The sequence below is a fragment of the Sturnus vulgaris genome, chromosome 18 (assembly GCF_052056855.1).
Source record: "Sturnus vulgaris isolate bStuVul1 chromosome 18, bStuVul1.hap1, whole genome shotgun sequence".
NCBI classification, from domain to species: Eukaryota; Metazoa; Chordata; class Aves; order Passeriformes; family Sturnidae; genus Sturnus; species Sturnus vulgaris.
The window spans coordinates 2,912,307-2,925,269 of NC_142260.1; the positions used below are offsets into that span (position 1 = coordinate 2,912,307).

Genomic DNA, 12,963 nt, shown 5'->3' on the forward strand with positions numbered 1-12,963 from the left:
TGGAAACTGGGGTTAACTCATGATAAGGAAACATTTTGCCACTTCTCCCCAAATCTTTGTCAACCATAAATTCCACATAAAACTCTGCAGGAAAAAAACCCAAATATTTGAAAATATAAGGAATGGGACAATAGCTCCCACAGTCTATATTCCTTCCAGTGGCACTGGGATTAAATTTAATTTAGTTTGATTTCCCAAGGTATCAAATAAACTAGCCTTACTTACTTCCAGTTGTTCAAGGAGGATATTTGTTCGTTTATCAATTTCATTCATCAGAACCATCTTGGCCATTTTAATTTGGTTTTCCACCTTTTTGTACAGATGTTTTACTTCAAGCAGCCTATGGGTAAGAGGTACATATCCCTAGATAAGCCAGCTGTGTGTCATTTATTCACTGCATTTATTTTTCAACAAATTCATATATAATATATCCAAAGCTTCCAGTTTATACTAGATTATAAGCAGCATAATTAGATTTGTACTCCTGAAATGGTTTTATTAATGCAGAAGAGAGATCCAACAGCTACTAAATGCATAATCAGTAGCCGAAATCCAGTTCAAATAATTAAATAGCTTCGTTTTTATATTCATCTTGACTGAAATTGCACCTTGTTTTGAGGTTTCTTGAAGAAAGAACTTATGTTAAAAATTATCCTTATATTGTCAAATTCTAGTTCAGAAACAGATTATACAAAGAAATCTGAAGTCAGCTGTCACATGCCTTACAAAGAGTATGGAATCATGTATTACACCATGACTTGTCAGTACCACTTAAACATGAATTTGATATTTTTAACCTTCCTATTGTTTTCTACTCTCCAAGAAAAAAAATAGCAGCTGCATTTAATTCTGTTAACCTATATTTAGCAAAAATATTATTTTTATCATTTACTTGCACGGGGGAAAAAAAAAAATCCAAAACATAGCAATTACCTGTCTTCAATCTGTTTAGTTGAAACCTGAATCCCATTTTTTTTCTCCTCCACCTTAGTTATGACATTCTCCAGGATAATTCTCTGATTTTGCAAAGCTTCATCGAGGTGCCTGAACCTGTGGGAGAAGGGGAAAAGCTCACCTGTGGTTTTCCACGCTGATGGGTGCACAGGTGAGAGCAGGGCGTTCAATAAACCCAACCCAGTTTGATTAATGGGTTCGATGGGTGGGTTTTGAATTCGGAGCAGCTCCAGCTGGGAAGGAGAGGAGGATGGGAGGAGAGGGATGAGCTGTACCTGTGCTCCGTGTGCTCTGGCAGGAGGCAGCTGCGGCAGGTGAGGGTGTCACAGGTCTCACAGAACACCTGCAGGGCTTCCTCAGGGTGCACCCCACAAAACGAGCACAACTCCCCTGCTTCATCTTCAGCTGCTGAGGAAGGAAAAGCAAAGGGGCCAATGACAAGGAGGGGAGCTCAGGAAAAGAGCAGCCAAACTCTGAATTTCTTGGAAATTCTCAGCGATGTTTTTTTAAAGGCACAGAACCTGGAACCATCTGATTTAGGGATTGTTTGTCTTTTTTCCTTACATATCCTACAAACTGAGCACACCAGAGGGGCTCAGGAACAAACAAATCACACAGTCCTCTAAACTCTCCTGAGTTTAAAGTATCATGATTTGGAGCACCTGCCTCACAGCTTTAAATGCCTTGTTCTGGTAAACCACTCAACAAAACTATTGTAAAATGGAGAATAGCAAATATATTCAATACATATAGCAAATAAAATACATTAAAGATATTAAATTATTAAAATATTATTAAATTATTAAATAAAATAGCAAATATATTAAATAAACTTGCAGCCACGGTGGAAGCAAGGAAATTCATTGCTCTTAAAAAGTCACATGAGCAATTGTTTTCCAAATTTGTGTTTGTTGCAATGCAGTTCATAAACTCCAGCAGCTGGGGCTGATAGGTGCTAAAATCTGTCTTTAAAAGGATTTTGTAAAGAGAAATGTGATAAAGAGTAAGAATGGACAGTGGGCATGCAAAGGAGAAGAATTCTTTCTGTACAATCTATTCTTGCCTTTTCTCTGCATGGTAGAATTGTTTAAGAAAGCAGGAATATTGTCAACAAAAGATGCCAGAAAAAGACAAAGATAAACCCTGGCAAAGCCAACCCTCTATCACCAAAGGAAAACTCCAAGGCTTCCTCACAGTACTCCAACAAAGACATTATCCCATTATTCTTTACTAACACGTGAGAAATTAAACAAAACAATCATTCTTAGATAACACATACTGATAAAAACTTTAAATTATGTAAAAAAGTATTCATAATTTATACATCATTATCTGCTCATATGAAATTAGAAGAAATATTTCCATTTTCCCACACCAAACCTCTTACTTTTCTATGCATTTTTAAAAAACCCAACCTGGGCCAGAGGCCATGCTCTCATCCTGTAGTAAAATGAAGATTTTATCGATTCAGACGTGATAACTATTGCAATAACAGACCCACAGAATAGAGCAAACTCTACTGGCTCAGTCACCTCATTTTCAAATTCTAAAATTCACAGCAGAGCAGTAGAAAGGCTGAGAAAATCTCATGGCTAACAATGGCAATGCAAATATGGAGAAAATCCATGCCACAATCTAAAAAACACATATCAAATTGCCCAATTTTTAGATTGCTACCTACTCTAAATATTTCTGAGGAGTTGGATTTATTTCCTCCCATTCAGTTGACTTCCATTCCACCTTCTTAACAATGTGCAAGAAGATAATTTGTGACAGATTAGGCCAAGATTTTATGTAACATAGTTTGCATTGTTATGAATTATTTACTGCAGTATCATGCTTTATTCCTCAGGGAAGTTTATTGGTTTGTGTCATTATTGAATCAAATGCTAATAGATAGCATTAATAAAGGTGGAAATTAGATTAGGGTTTTTTTTAATATTGGAAAACACTCCAATATTTTCTTGCTAGAAAGGATCAAACTGAATTCACCTTGACAATAAATTTTTTTCTGATTACATTGCAAATTTGTCCTTTCATATTATAACCTGCAGCTGACAAGCAAATAACGAGGTTGTACAACCAAGATACAACAAGGATGTCAAAGATCATCCCATAGGTGATCAGATTTTATATCTTCAAAGAAAAAAAAAAAAAAAGGACCCTAACTTTCTGAAGGTTTATGGGCTGGAAAAGCCTTTCAAAGTGTTCAGCATCCATAGAGCATAAAAACTGTTTTTCTGTAAATTCAAAATCAAGTTTTCCATATTAAACTGATAATGAGATGTGGCCTTTAAGGTCCATGTACCATGAAGTCACAATCCTATAAAAGGATTTCCCCCTTTTTCTCTCTCTGAAGGGTTCTTTAGCCTGTGGGTGATTGCAATCATCCCAGAGAATTCTTTGGGGATTTTAAACACCATGTCAGATTTAAGAGACAAGCAGATTTCAAATGCAAACTAAGAATAAAATCAGTATTATCTAATTGCAACACAGACCCACAGCCTCAGTAATCCCCTGGCTCAACTGACATATCAGTGAGAGCTGCCACTGAGCCCTGGTATTCTTGACCTACTTTTTACCCAGCTCAGAGCAACACTTTGCAGTTCTGAAATAAGTTTAATACTTAGAAATCAGGTACTAAACAAGGACACAATCCTGTTTTTTCTAGAACCAAATATCTAACCACAACTACCCATTTTAGCTTCTTAAAAAAACCTCCCTTGGTGACCAGAGAAAGCTCAGCTGCCCTAAATTCTGATAATTCATCATTTGAGCCACCATTTTCTACAGCCTATATTTTTTTAAAAATCTCAAGTGGATCTCTTGAATAATTAACAGAATGTTTTTAATCTCTGCCCCTTTGATCAGCTGATGTCAACTTTGGAAAAGCAATTTCAGTAATTTCAGGAGAGTTCTGCCTCCACTTGCATAATTCACAATGACTCAGATTTTGGGTGTTACAGGCACCTGCTTTACCTTGAAAGAATACAACATTATAGCAGAAAGGTTTCCCAGGGGAGCAGCTCTGGCCCTCAAGAAATAGTTTATTAAAATTAATAGAAATAGGAAAGATTTAATGTGTTTGGTGAGGATGTTTTTCTACTTTACTTCATTTTTGACCCAAGCAATCTAACAGTGACAAAAGAAGGTCTGGCCCTTACAAGGAAAATGACAAAAGATAGAACAGTTTAAAAGTTTAAAAGCAGTTTTTTAACTGTTTAAAAGTGCAAAATCAGTTAATATTTCCAAGGGCTTGCAAAGAAGGTGGCTGTTTTCAGAACACCCTGCACAGACTAATGATGGTGGGTGTTTATTTCCAGGAAAAAAAAACAACAAACAACAGTCTGAGTTCTGGTATATCCTAATATTTGCTTTCTTTGAACTGTTCTGAAGGGACATCTGTCATAAATAGATAAAACATACATCAATAACAATAAAAATAATATAAAAGCACAAATTACATTCCTACATTACATAGACTAGTTAATATAGAAATTATTTTGTGTATCTATGAACTACCAAGCTTCTTCTTCATGTTTTGTTCAGCACATAGAATTTAGTACTGAACTAAAATTCTCATGTTTTTATGTGTCTGCATCTTTTTATTTATATAGCCCACACAAACCCACAGCTAAGCCACACATCTAATTTCTTAGTAGTATTTGTCAACAATATGAGCTGGTAATCTTAGCTAAAGTGACATGAAATTATAAATAGTTGGAGCCTCAAAACCACAGTCCTTATCTTGTCATCAGTTTGAGAAGAAAAACATATTGTCTATCCAATCAGGACATTTGAGGGGAGAATGGGGGACTTCAGTTTATATTTTTCTCTAGAAAAGACCCAAAAAACATTTTAAATGTAATTTGTGCTTTTTTATTATTACCATTCTTATGGACTTATTTTGTTTACACTCTATCTGGCAATGGCATATTTTGTCTCAAGTGTCTCAAACTCTGTTTGAGATGACCTCCCAGTACTTAAACTGCATCTATGGCAAGTATAGACTTCGACAAGAAAAACCCTAAAGGGAAAAAAATAAAATAAAAATAATAATCTGTGGGCTATTTTTATTCCTTTTTCTGTCCTTCATCTTCCTTATGAAAAATAAGCACACAGCACAAATTCTTATTTTTAGTTAAAAATTGCTGATATAAGTTTAGGTTAGCAGCAGATTTCTGACATATAAGTAAAGAAAATAATGAGTAATAATAGGAGATGGTAATACTTTCTATGCACCACCATTGAATAGAGATGAGACATAGTTGCCAATGGGCTTAATTTGTGCTTGCTCATATGCACTCAGGAGACATTTCCCATTCCAGGCTTAGGAAAGGAACATCCCATAGTGATCACAGCTTTTTGCTGTCTGTGACTCCCACACACCTCGTCCATATGCACAGGAATTGCTTTGTCATATTTTCCTCAATGAAATTGCCCAAATTGGGACAGAAATACCAAAAGGACAATGCCTAACCCTGTGCCATCCCTGCACAGATTGGAGAGGCACGTGGAGAAGATCCTATCTGTCAAACACAAACATCCAAACTCTTTCTCCAATAATGTGGAATGCTGACTGTGGCAATGGCCCTAAATTTGGAGGAAAATCACACGATGTCTTGTTGGCTCACACATATCCTTCTGAGCCACAGGGAGCCTGCAGCTGCTCCCTTTGCAGCTGGACAGGTGTTTTGGGGTGACTGTGTGATGTATGATGGACAATAAATGATGTGAGAAGGAAGAAAGGAAAGCCCAGAGTGTCCCCAGTACCTGTGCAGCCTCTCAGGGATACAGACAGGAAATGTTCTCCAGGGTCCTTGCCGTGTCTGTGCTCCTCTGTGCAGGAGCTGCACAACCATTTATTGCATCTTGTGCAGAGACTGTGGGCAGGTCTCTTCTCTTTGCACAGGGAGCAGCTCTAAGGACAAAAAGTGCAATTACACACACACACACAACAAATCAGCTGTGCAAACTGTCCTCTTTAACAGACCATGCATGATTCAGGTTGGTGAGCTTAATATTTTCTGTCCTCAGACTAAAGCAATTCAAGAGTCTGGTTCTAACTGTGTAACATTCAGAAAAATACATAAAACATCCTAATGGGGAGACAATCTAGAAAACAACGTGGGAACACCCACATACTATTAATGAAAAACTTAGTTCCTATCCTCTAAAGAGTTGACCAGAAATGAGTTCAGTTCATACCTTGATATCACATGTGGTGAACTGGAGACACAAGGCACAGGAGCATGAGAAGACCTGGAAACCTTAATTAAGTATTCTCTCTATTGATTCAAGATTTAGGGAATGCCCTGTGCTCTATAGGCCATGCTGCCTGGACATGTCCCTAGGGGGGAAATGAAGAGAGCAGCACAGAAATGAAGTGGGTAATTCCACATTTGGTATCCAGAATGAACTCAGGAGTCATTTCAAGGCAGCTACAATGATAATTCCTTTAAAAAGGATTTGCTCTAGGCATAACACACCACGTTTCAAAACTCCCAATATTCATTTATTGAACTCAGCACAGCCACTGATGGGCAGAGTGAGCACAGTGATGTAAATTTACCACCATCAGTGCATTTAGCACCACTTCATTAAACTGAAGCATTCCCTTCAAGATTACAAGATACCTACTACAGCTATGTACACACATGTATCTCCTCAATATTGCTTCTACTCGGGGCTGCTCAAGCAAATAGGAAGAGATGGCAAAAAATCACTTAGTATATTGTCCTTTCTGCTGGGCATCAGCTGATCTTCAATTCAGCTGTAAATTGAAATAGGTGCATCCCAACCATTTGATGGGAAACATGAAGAGAAGGATACAGCAGCCTGTGCTCAGCTCATAACCCCTGTGCAAGTTCTGGTGAGTGCAAGGGAAGGGTTTCTCTTCAAGGTGGCTCAGGAAATAGAAAGTCTGAAGGAAGAACTCTTGCAGTTCTTGGCTGGTTATCTCAGCTTTACATCACAGCTTTAACATCTGGTGGAACATCCATATCCACCTAAATTCTTAGACACAAGTGAGTCAAGCTCTGACTCACTTCAGCACAAGAAGAAAAAGTTTTGTTCTGCTAAAATTAATTTGATTTTTATCATTTCCTTCCATAGGTCTTGCATTTCACAACAGGTCTCTTATCAAACATTTACTCAAGAGTTTCTAAATATTCATTCTCAAACAGATTGGGCAATTCTTGACAATAAGACAACAAAGCAAAGTTTTAAATGGGTTTAAGTGTCTAGAGAGGGAATTGTTTGTGCAAGTCAATATGCTATTTTAGCCATGTGCTTATCAGCCATGTTTTCTGAAAGGCACATATAATCATTGAAACCAAAAAGCTCAATAAAACTGATATAACCAAAATGCAAGAACATTTAATTTGGTGGGGGGAAAAAGATTGTTATAGATAAAAGAAGTGACTAGTCTAAGATGTACCCACCTAGATCCAGCTTAGGAAAAAGCTGAGGAATGCTCTGTGCCATTACCAGAACTGCTGAAGCACAGGTTTACCTGCAACAGTTCAGCTGCCAGCCTGACTGGAATTTATATTGACACTGTGCTGTGCTAACACCACTTTTAAGTTGCAGAGTGTTCCCAGAGTTACATTATTTATGATGTGGAAATGGGGTTTTGGGGCTAGAGGTTCTGAATTGTGTATTTCTGAAACTGCTGCTGCTGGCATGCAGCACATTCTGTGATCCGTGCTTCACCCTCTCACACACACAGACATCTTGCTGCTCCCAAACACCTTCCAACACAAGCCCTGACAGCTCCCATTTGAACACAGAAGGAAAATTAAGACAGTGATGGCAGCTCAGCTGTGTCTCAGGTGGGTGATCTGGGGCTTCTCCTTTGGAGGTCACTGGTGGTGAAACTGGGGCTTGAATTTGGGGTGTGATGGTCGTGGTTGGAGATAGTAAGCAAGCAAAGCTACATGGTTTGATTTAATAAAAAGGAAGATGAAAACTACGAAGGTTCACAAGTTGCCCTAGGGTACTCCTCTGCTCCAGTGAGAAATCTGCATAACTGAACTGCTCTTAGGACTCCTGAGGGATTACAGAAAAGAAAAACCTCCTTTTAAAGATGGTTTGAAAAAATAATCTAATGCTTTTGAAGACATTAGATACTCTCATTTGATTTCCTTTCTACATAAATTCTCCTTGAAAAGTAAATGATGCAAGTCACAGTAATTAACAAGTCCCAGTATAATAAGTGCATTTTTAAAACTCAGCAGTATCTTATAAATTTTCTTCCTCTCTTTGGAGAGTGCATGTGAATACACCCCTTCTTGTTGTAGATAAACTTCTGTTGCACTCTGCAAGCAATGTACACCTGAAGATGTCAATACAGTTTGCTTGCCTTCATTATTTTTATTTCCCCAGAACACTCTGTGGATTAGGTTACACATTCTTAACTTTTTAACAATACCAAACTTTCTCTGTCCCTCCTTTCCACTCAAACTAGTGGCAACTACAAAGCTGTGAGAACAGTCCTGCCTGTCCACTGGGTATTTAACAGGGGTTCAATCCACCTATGTACAAAAGTAGTAACCCAATACCTTCCTTTGAATCCATTCCCCAGTGGGAAACTGCAATATGATGGAGCTTTTTTTACCATTAAAGCAGACAATGAGAAAATTCTAACTGCTCACATGACCTAATGGTGATGTTGGTGTAACAATTTAGTCAAGAGTCAGCTTGTGTGGCTGGCAGGTACAGAGAGGGGATCCTCCCCTCTGCTCCAGAGCCACATCCAGAGCATTCTCCTCTGGTCTCCAAACTCAAGAGAGACAAGGAGCTACTGCAGAGGGTCCAGTGGAGGCCACAAAGAGGATGAAGAGTCTGGAGCATCTCTGATGAGGAGAGGCTGCAGGAGCTCTGCCTGGTTAGTTGAGAGAGGGCTGAGAGGGGATGTCATTAATGCATAAAAATATCTCAAAGGTGGGCTAAGAGAATGGTGCCAGACCCTTTTCAGTGGTGCCCAGGGACAGGATGAGGAGCAATGGCCACAAACTGAAACACAGGAAATTCTCCTCAACATGCAGAAGTTCACACTGAGGGTGTCAGAGCACTGGGAGAGCTGCCCAGGGAGATCCTGGAGTCTCCCTCTGTGCAGACATTCAAACCCAGCTGATGTGTTCCTATGCCACTGCTCCTGTGACCCTGCCTGGGCACAGGGGACTGGACTGGATGATCTCCAAAGATCCCCTCTAGCCCTGATAATTCCACAATTGTTTACTTGGACTTGAGAGCAGAAAGAGGACAATGAGGAATCCAAGACATTCAGCACCTTCCTAATATGTTGATTATCACAGATACATTAGTATCAATATTTTTAATGGACTATTTAAAATACAGAGAGTAAAACTCATTATTCAAATAAAGTTTTAAAATTCTTCAACTAAAGTTTTAAAAGTACTATGAAGGCAGTATGGCCATATCTCTGGTAATGAAGTAATTACAAGGCTGCCTAAGCAAACTAGAAGAGAATCTTTCTTGTTCAAAATGAGATTTGCTCTGTTTTCAGTGTTTACCTGGCATTGTTTCACCAAGCCACAACTTGGTGGCTTTCACTTACCTTTGCCATAGCTGAATCACCACTGGGAAAGTCCTTGAGGAAGAAATTCTCAACTACATCCCTTGCAAAGCAGGTCTGTTTGCACACAGGGCAGGAAAGAATACCTGAATTTAAAAAAAAAAAAAAAAAAAGAAACCACCACAAATAAAACAATGCACACCATCCATGCGAACCAGGAAATGATATAAACCACACTTCAGTATTGTGGCTTTTTTTGTATCACATGGGCAGTTCCAGGAAACTAAGGCATCCTTCAAGTCCTAAGTGCCTAGACCTGGTTCAATATATAGAAAATAAAAACAAAGCAACAAAATTCCTAGAAAAACACCATATTTCAGTTGACTTATTTCCTTGTTTATTGATGATATCCAAATTCTCACCTGGCTTGGAGATGTCTAAAACTGAGCTGCACTTTAAACTGTACCCCTTGTTACAGATCTACTTGTGCTTTCTGAGATTTTCTGTGGTTCTGGACCAGCTTTACCCCAGCAGAGCTGTACCCAAGCATAAAACACACACTCCTCAATACCAGTTTTACAGTGCAGGATGCAATCCAAGTGAAGTGATGGGGGAATAACACACTGCTGGCAGAAGCAACAAGTCAGAAAAAAGACAAAGGATAAAAAAAGTTTAGTAAGGAAAATTGTTATAGTAAATCCAGAGGTGGCAAAACATGATCTCCCCTAAAGCAAAGCCAAGTGAGCAGCAGGAGCTGGCTCCACCCTCATTAATAACTGAGCACAACTGGGGTGGATCTCAGTGTCTGCCTGGGCTGAGAACCAAGAGTTCAAGCAGCTGTCCCTGACTGTGCACCTGCATTTTTGCACCTCTGATATTTCATTCCTTGACTTTTTGGGCTAGGAGCTCCATTATATTTGGCTGTACTGGTTTGGGGTTTTTTTATAAAAGGCATTTTTCTGGCCACATTCCTGCCAGCTACTATGGATGTGAAAGAGGGTGGTGGTGTGTCAGTCTGTTTCACCTTATCAAGGTGTATTTTTTTTAATCCAAGTTTTTTTTCTGTCAAGAACAGAATTTCCATGCTATGCTCACCTTGCCAAGTCATCTATTTATTATAACTAACAAGAATACTTTCTTTGACTAAATGGTTTAAACTCAACTAAAGCAAGGTTTTAAAGCAAGATCAATGACAACATTCTACTGTTCAATGTGCTTTTTTCCCTTAACTCAAAATTATTTTTGCACGTGGAGAGTTAATTAAACCTAAAGTTGTCTATTACTCTTCACATTACACCATTATCAGAGTTTATTATCTCCTGTTTTCCAGGTGCTTGGTATTACCTGTCCATTGGGACATGGCTCCTGCAGTCCCTGGCCGGGGGCAGAATGCTAATTCTGAATGTCCCCAGTTTCAGCACTGGGCTACTGTACCTTTAACAGCAGCATTTTACATTTACAGGGACACACAGACCCCAAAACATTCCTACATTTCCACTTCTGACAAAAGCACTGCTCAGATATCTGAACACATTCACTTCCATTCACAAATGCTTTGAAGAAACTCTGAGTTCTGGTACATCTCTTTTGAAGAATATTCTTTACTAAGAACCACTTCCATGAGGTTTAGATCTTTTCTAGCCCAAATCTTGTATAAAACCAAAAGCATAACTGTTTTCTATTTTTCAAGGTTGCATTTACCACAGAACTGTGATTTGGGAGCCCAAGTAGCAGACCACAATCTACCTAAACTTTTCATTTTGCTGTGCATTTCACACAACCCGGGGAGTTCATGCAGACATGAGAAGGAACAGGCTGTGCCCACAGGTGACTCTGCTATTCAGCCACAAGTTACCCCAGGGGAAAGGGTAACACAAGCAATTTCCAGTGCTCTGCTCATCAGGAGTGTAAACTGAGCCTTGTTTAAAGGTGTTTGCTGGCAGGAATTATAAAATAATAAAGATCTGATAAAGATGCCCACGATGGCAGAAAACTGAAGAAGTTCTGTTAACAGTCCCTCTACTTTGCATCCTTCCTATAAAAACTGCAGCTGAAAAATTATCTGGATTACCTACAACTTTTGCAGCTAACCACATTTTCACGTGTCACACCCTAGCACAGCACAATCCTTTTATATTAGTGGCACTGAAACCTCTCCGTGCTTTCCCAAATCACAGAGTAGGAGACTTTTAGGTGACATGTAAAAGCAGGAGGAGATCAGACAAGCTGTGTGACACTGCCAGTGCCTCCTGCTCCTTGTAAATGGTGAATTGCAGTGCTAAATCCTGGGAGCTGCAACACTCCTCAGGTTTCCCTGCCAGCCCTGCACGAAGGGAGGAATAAAAAGACAGATACATTCTGATTGATAAGCTAGGAAGCAAGAGAGCTGCTCTGCAAGCAGCTTCTCAAATAAGTCTCAGGGGATGTGCTCTAATTCTCAGTGCAGGCAGTGAGAAACCAACTCCTGACTTCACAGAGCCCTTGGAGATTTGGGACCAGCTCCTTTTTCCCATAACAGCACTGCCTGCTCTTGATCTGCCCAACACTGGGAGAAAAACTCCAGAGTACTCTGCAAATGGACCAAAAGGGAAAAACTCCAGAGTACTCTGCAAATGGACCAAAAGGGAAAGAGCCAACAGGTGATTTCTGGGGTAAGAAACCCATGGCTCTCACAGTTACTCTCATTTACTGCCCTATGGCTGAGCACTCACAAAACATTTCTGGGAAACAAAGGCTTTGTCCCAGCAAGGACAACTTCCATCAACACAGCAAACAAGGTAAAAAAAGGTTACTATTGAAGTTACTGTTTTATTATGTTCCAATATTATTCTGTTAGTGCAGAATGTTAAATCAAATTAAACCAACTCAGTGATATTTCATGGAGTGCTTCTGGCCTCAGGCACGTTCATGTGAGCTTTAAATTCTGCTAAGTTGTTACAAGCCAGCAAAGTATAGAATACAGCATAATTAGGATGCATTCGTTTGATAATGAGCAAGACCATCTTTTTAGTGTTTTTAAATAAAAAAAAAAAACTTCAATAACTTCCATTTAGAAAACATAAATCATGCATGGATTTCAGTTCTGCACAAAAACCTCCCTTATATACATGCTGAGAAATGCCATCAACACTTGGAAGGTAAATGACATTACTGCTGGTTCGTATTAAGGGACATCTAAAAGTGATGCCCTGGATGGCACAGCACAATTTTCCCCCAGGTTTTAGATCCAGGTTATGCTACTAAAATCAGTGCTGTTCCAGAGCTTTGTTTTAGACTGACTACCACAGACCACCAAGTACAGCTTTGATTGTGTAAATATCAGAGTGTGTCTTAAATATCCAACTAACTGTAAATTATAATGATTTCAAATTTAAAACTCCCTTGAGATGAACATAAGACATGCAGAGTCATCAGCTTAATTTAAAAAAAAAAATTAAATCTTTAAAAAGAGCAGTTAAGAGTAAAAATAC

General features: G+C 39.0%; 1 protein-coding gene across 3 annotated transcripts in view; it reads right to left on the reverse strand.

The window, feature by feature from the left end:
• The window catches only part of TRIM66 (tripartite motif containing 66), a 45,876-nt gene that overhangs the window by 24,361 nt on the left and 8,552 nt on the right, over positions 1 to 12,963 (reverse strand). The window contains exons 2-6 of one of the 3 annotated variants that reach the window (XM_014876374.2): positions 9,536 to 9,639; positions 5,728 to 5,875; positions 1,230 to 1,362; positions 934 to 1,050; positions 226 to 340 (exon numbers count right to left, since the gene is read on the reverse strand). In XM_014876374.2, coding sequence (XP_014731860.2) covers positions 226 to 340; positions 934 to 1,050; positions 1,230 to 1,362; positions 5,728 to 5,875; positions 9,536 to 9,639 — 617 coding nt within the window. Of the gene's footprint in view, positions 1 to 225; positions 341 to 933; positions 1,051 to 1,229; positions 1,363 to 5,727; positions 5,876 to 9,535; positions 9,640 to 12,963 lie in introns of those variants that run through there. The other 2 variants (XM_088175336.1, XM_088175335.1) reach the window with 2 other exon arrangements.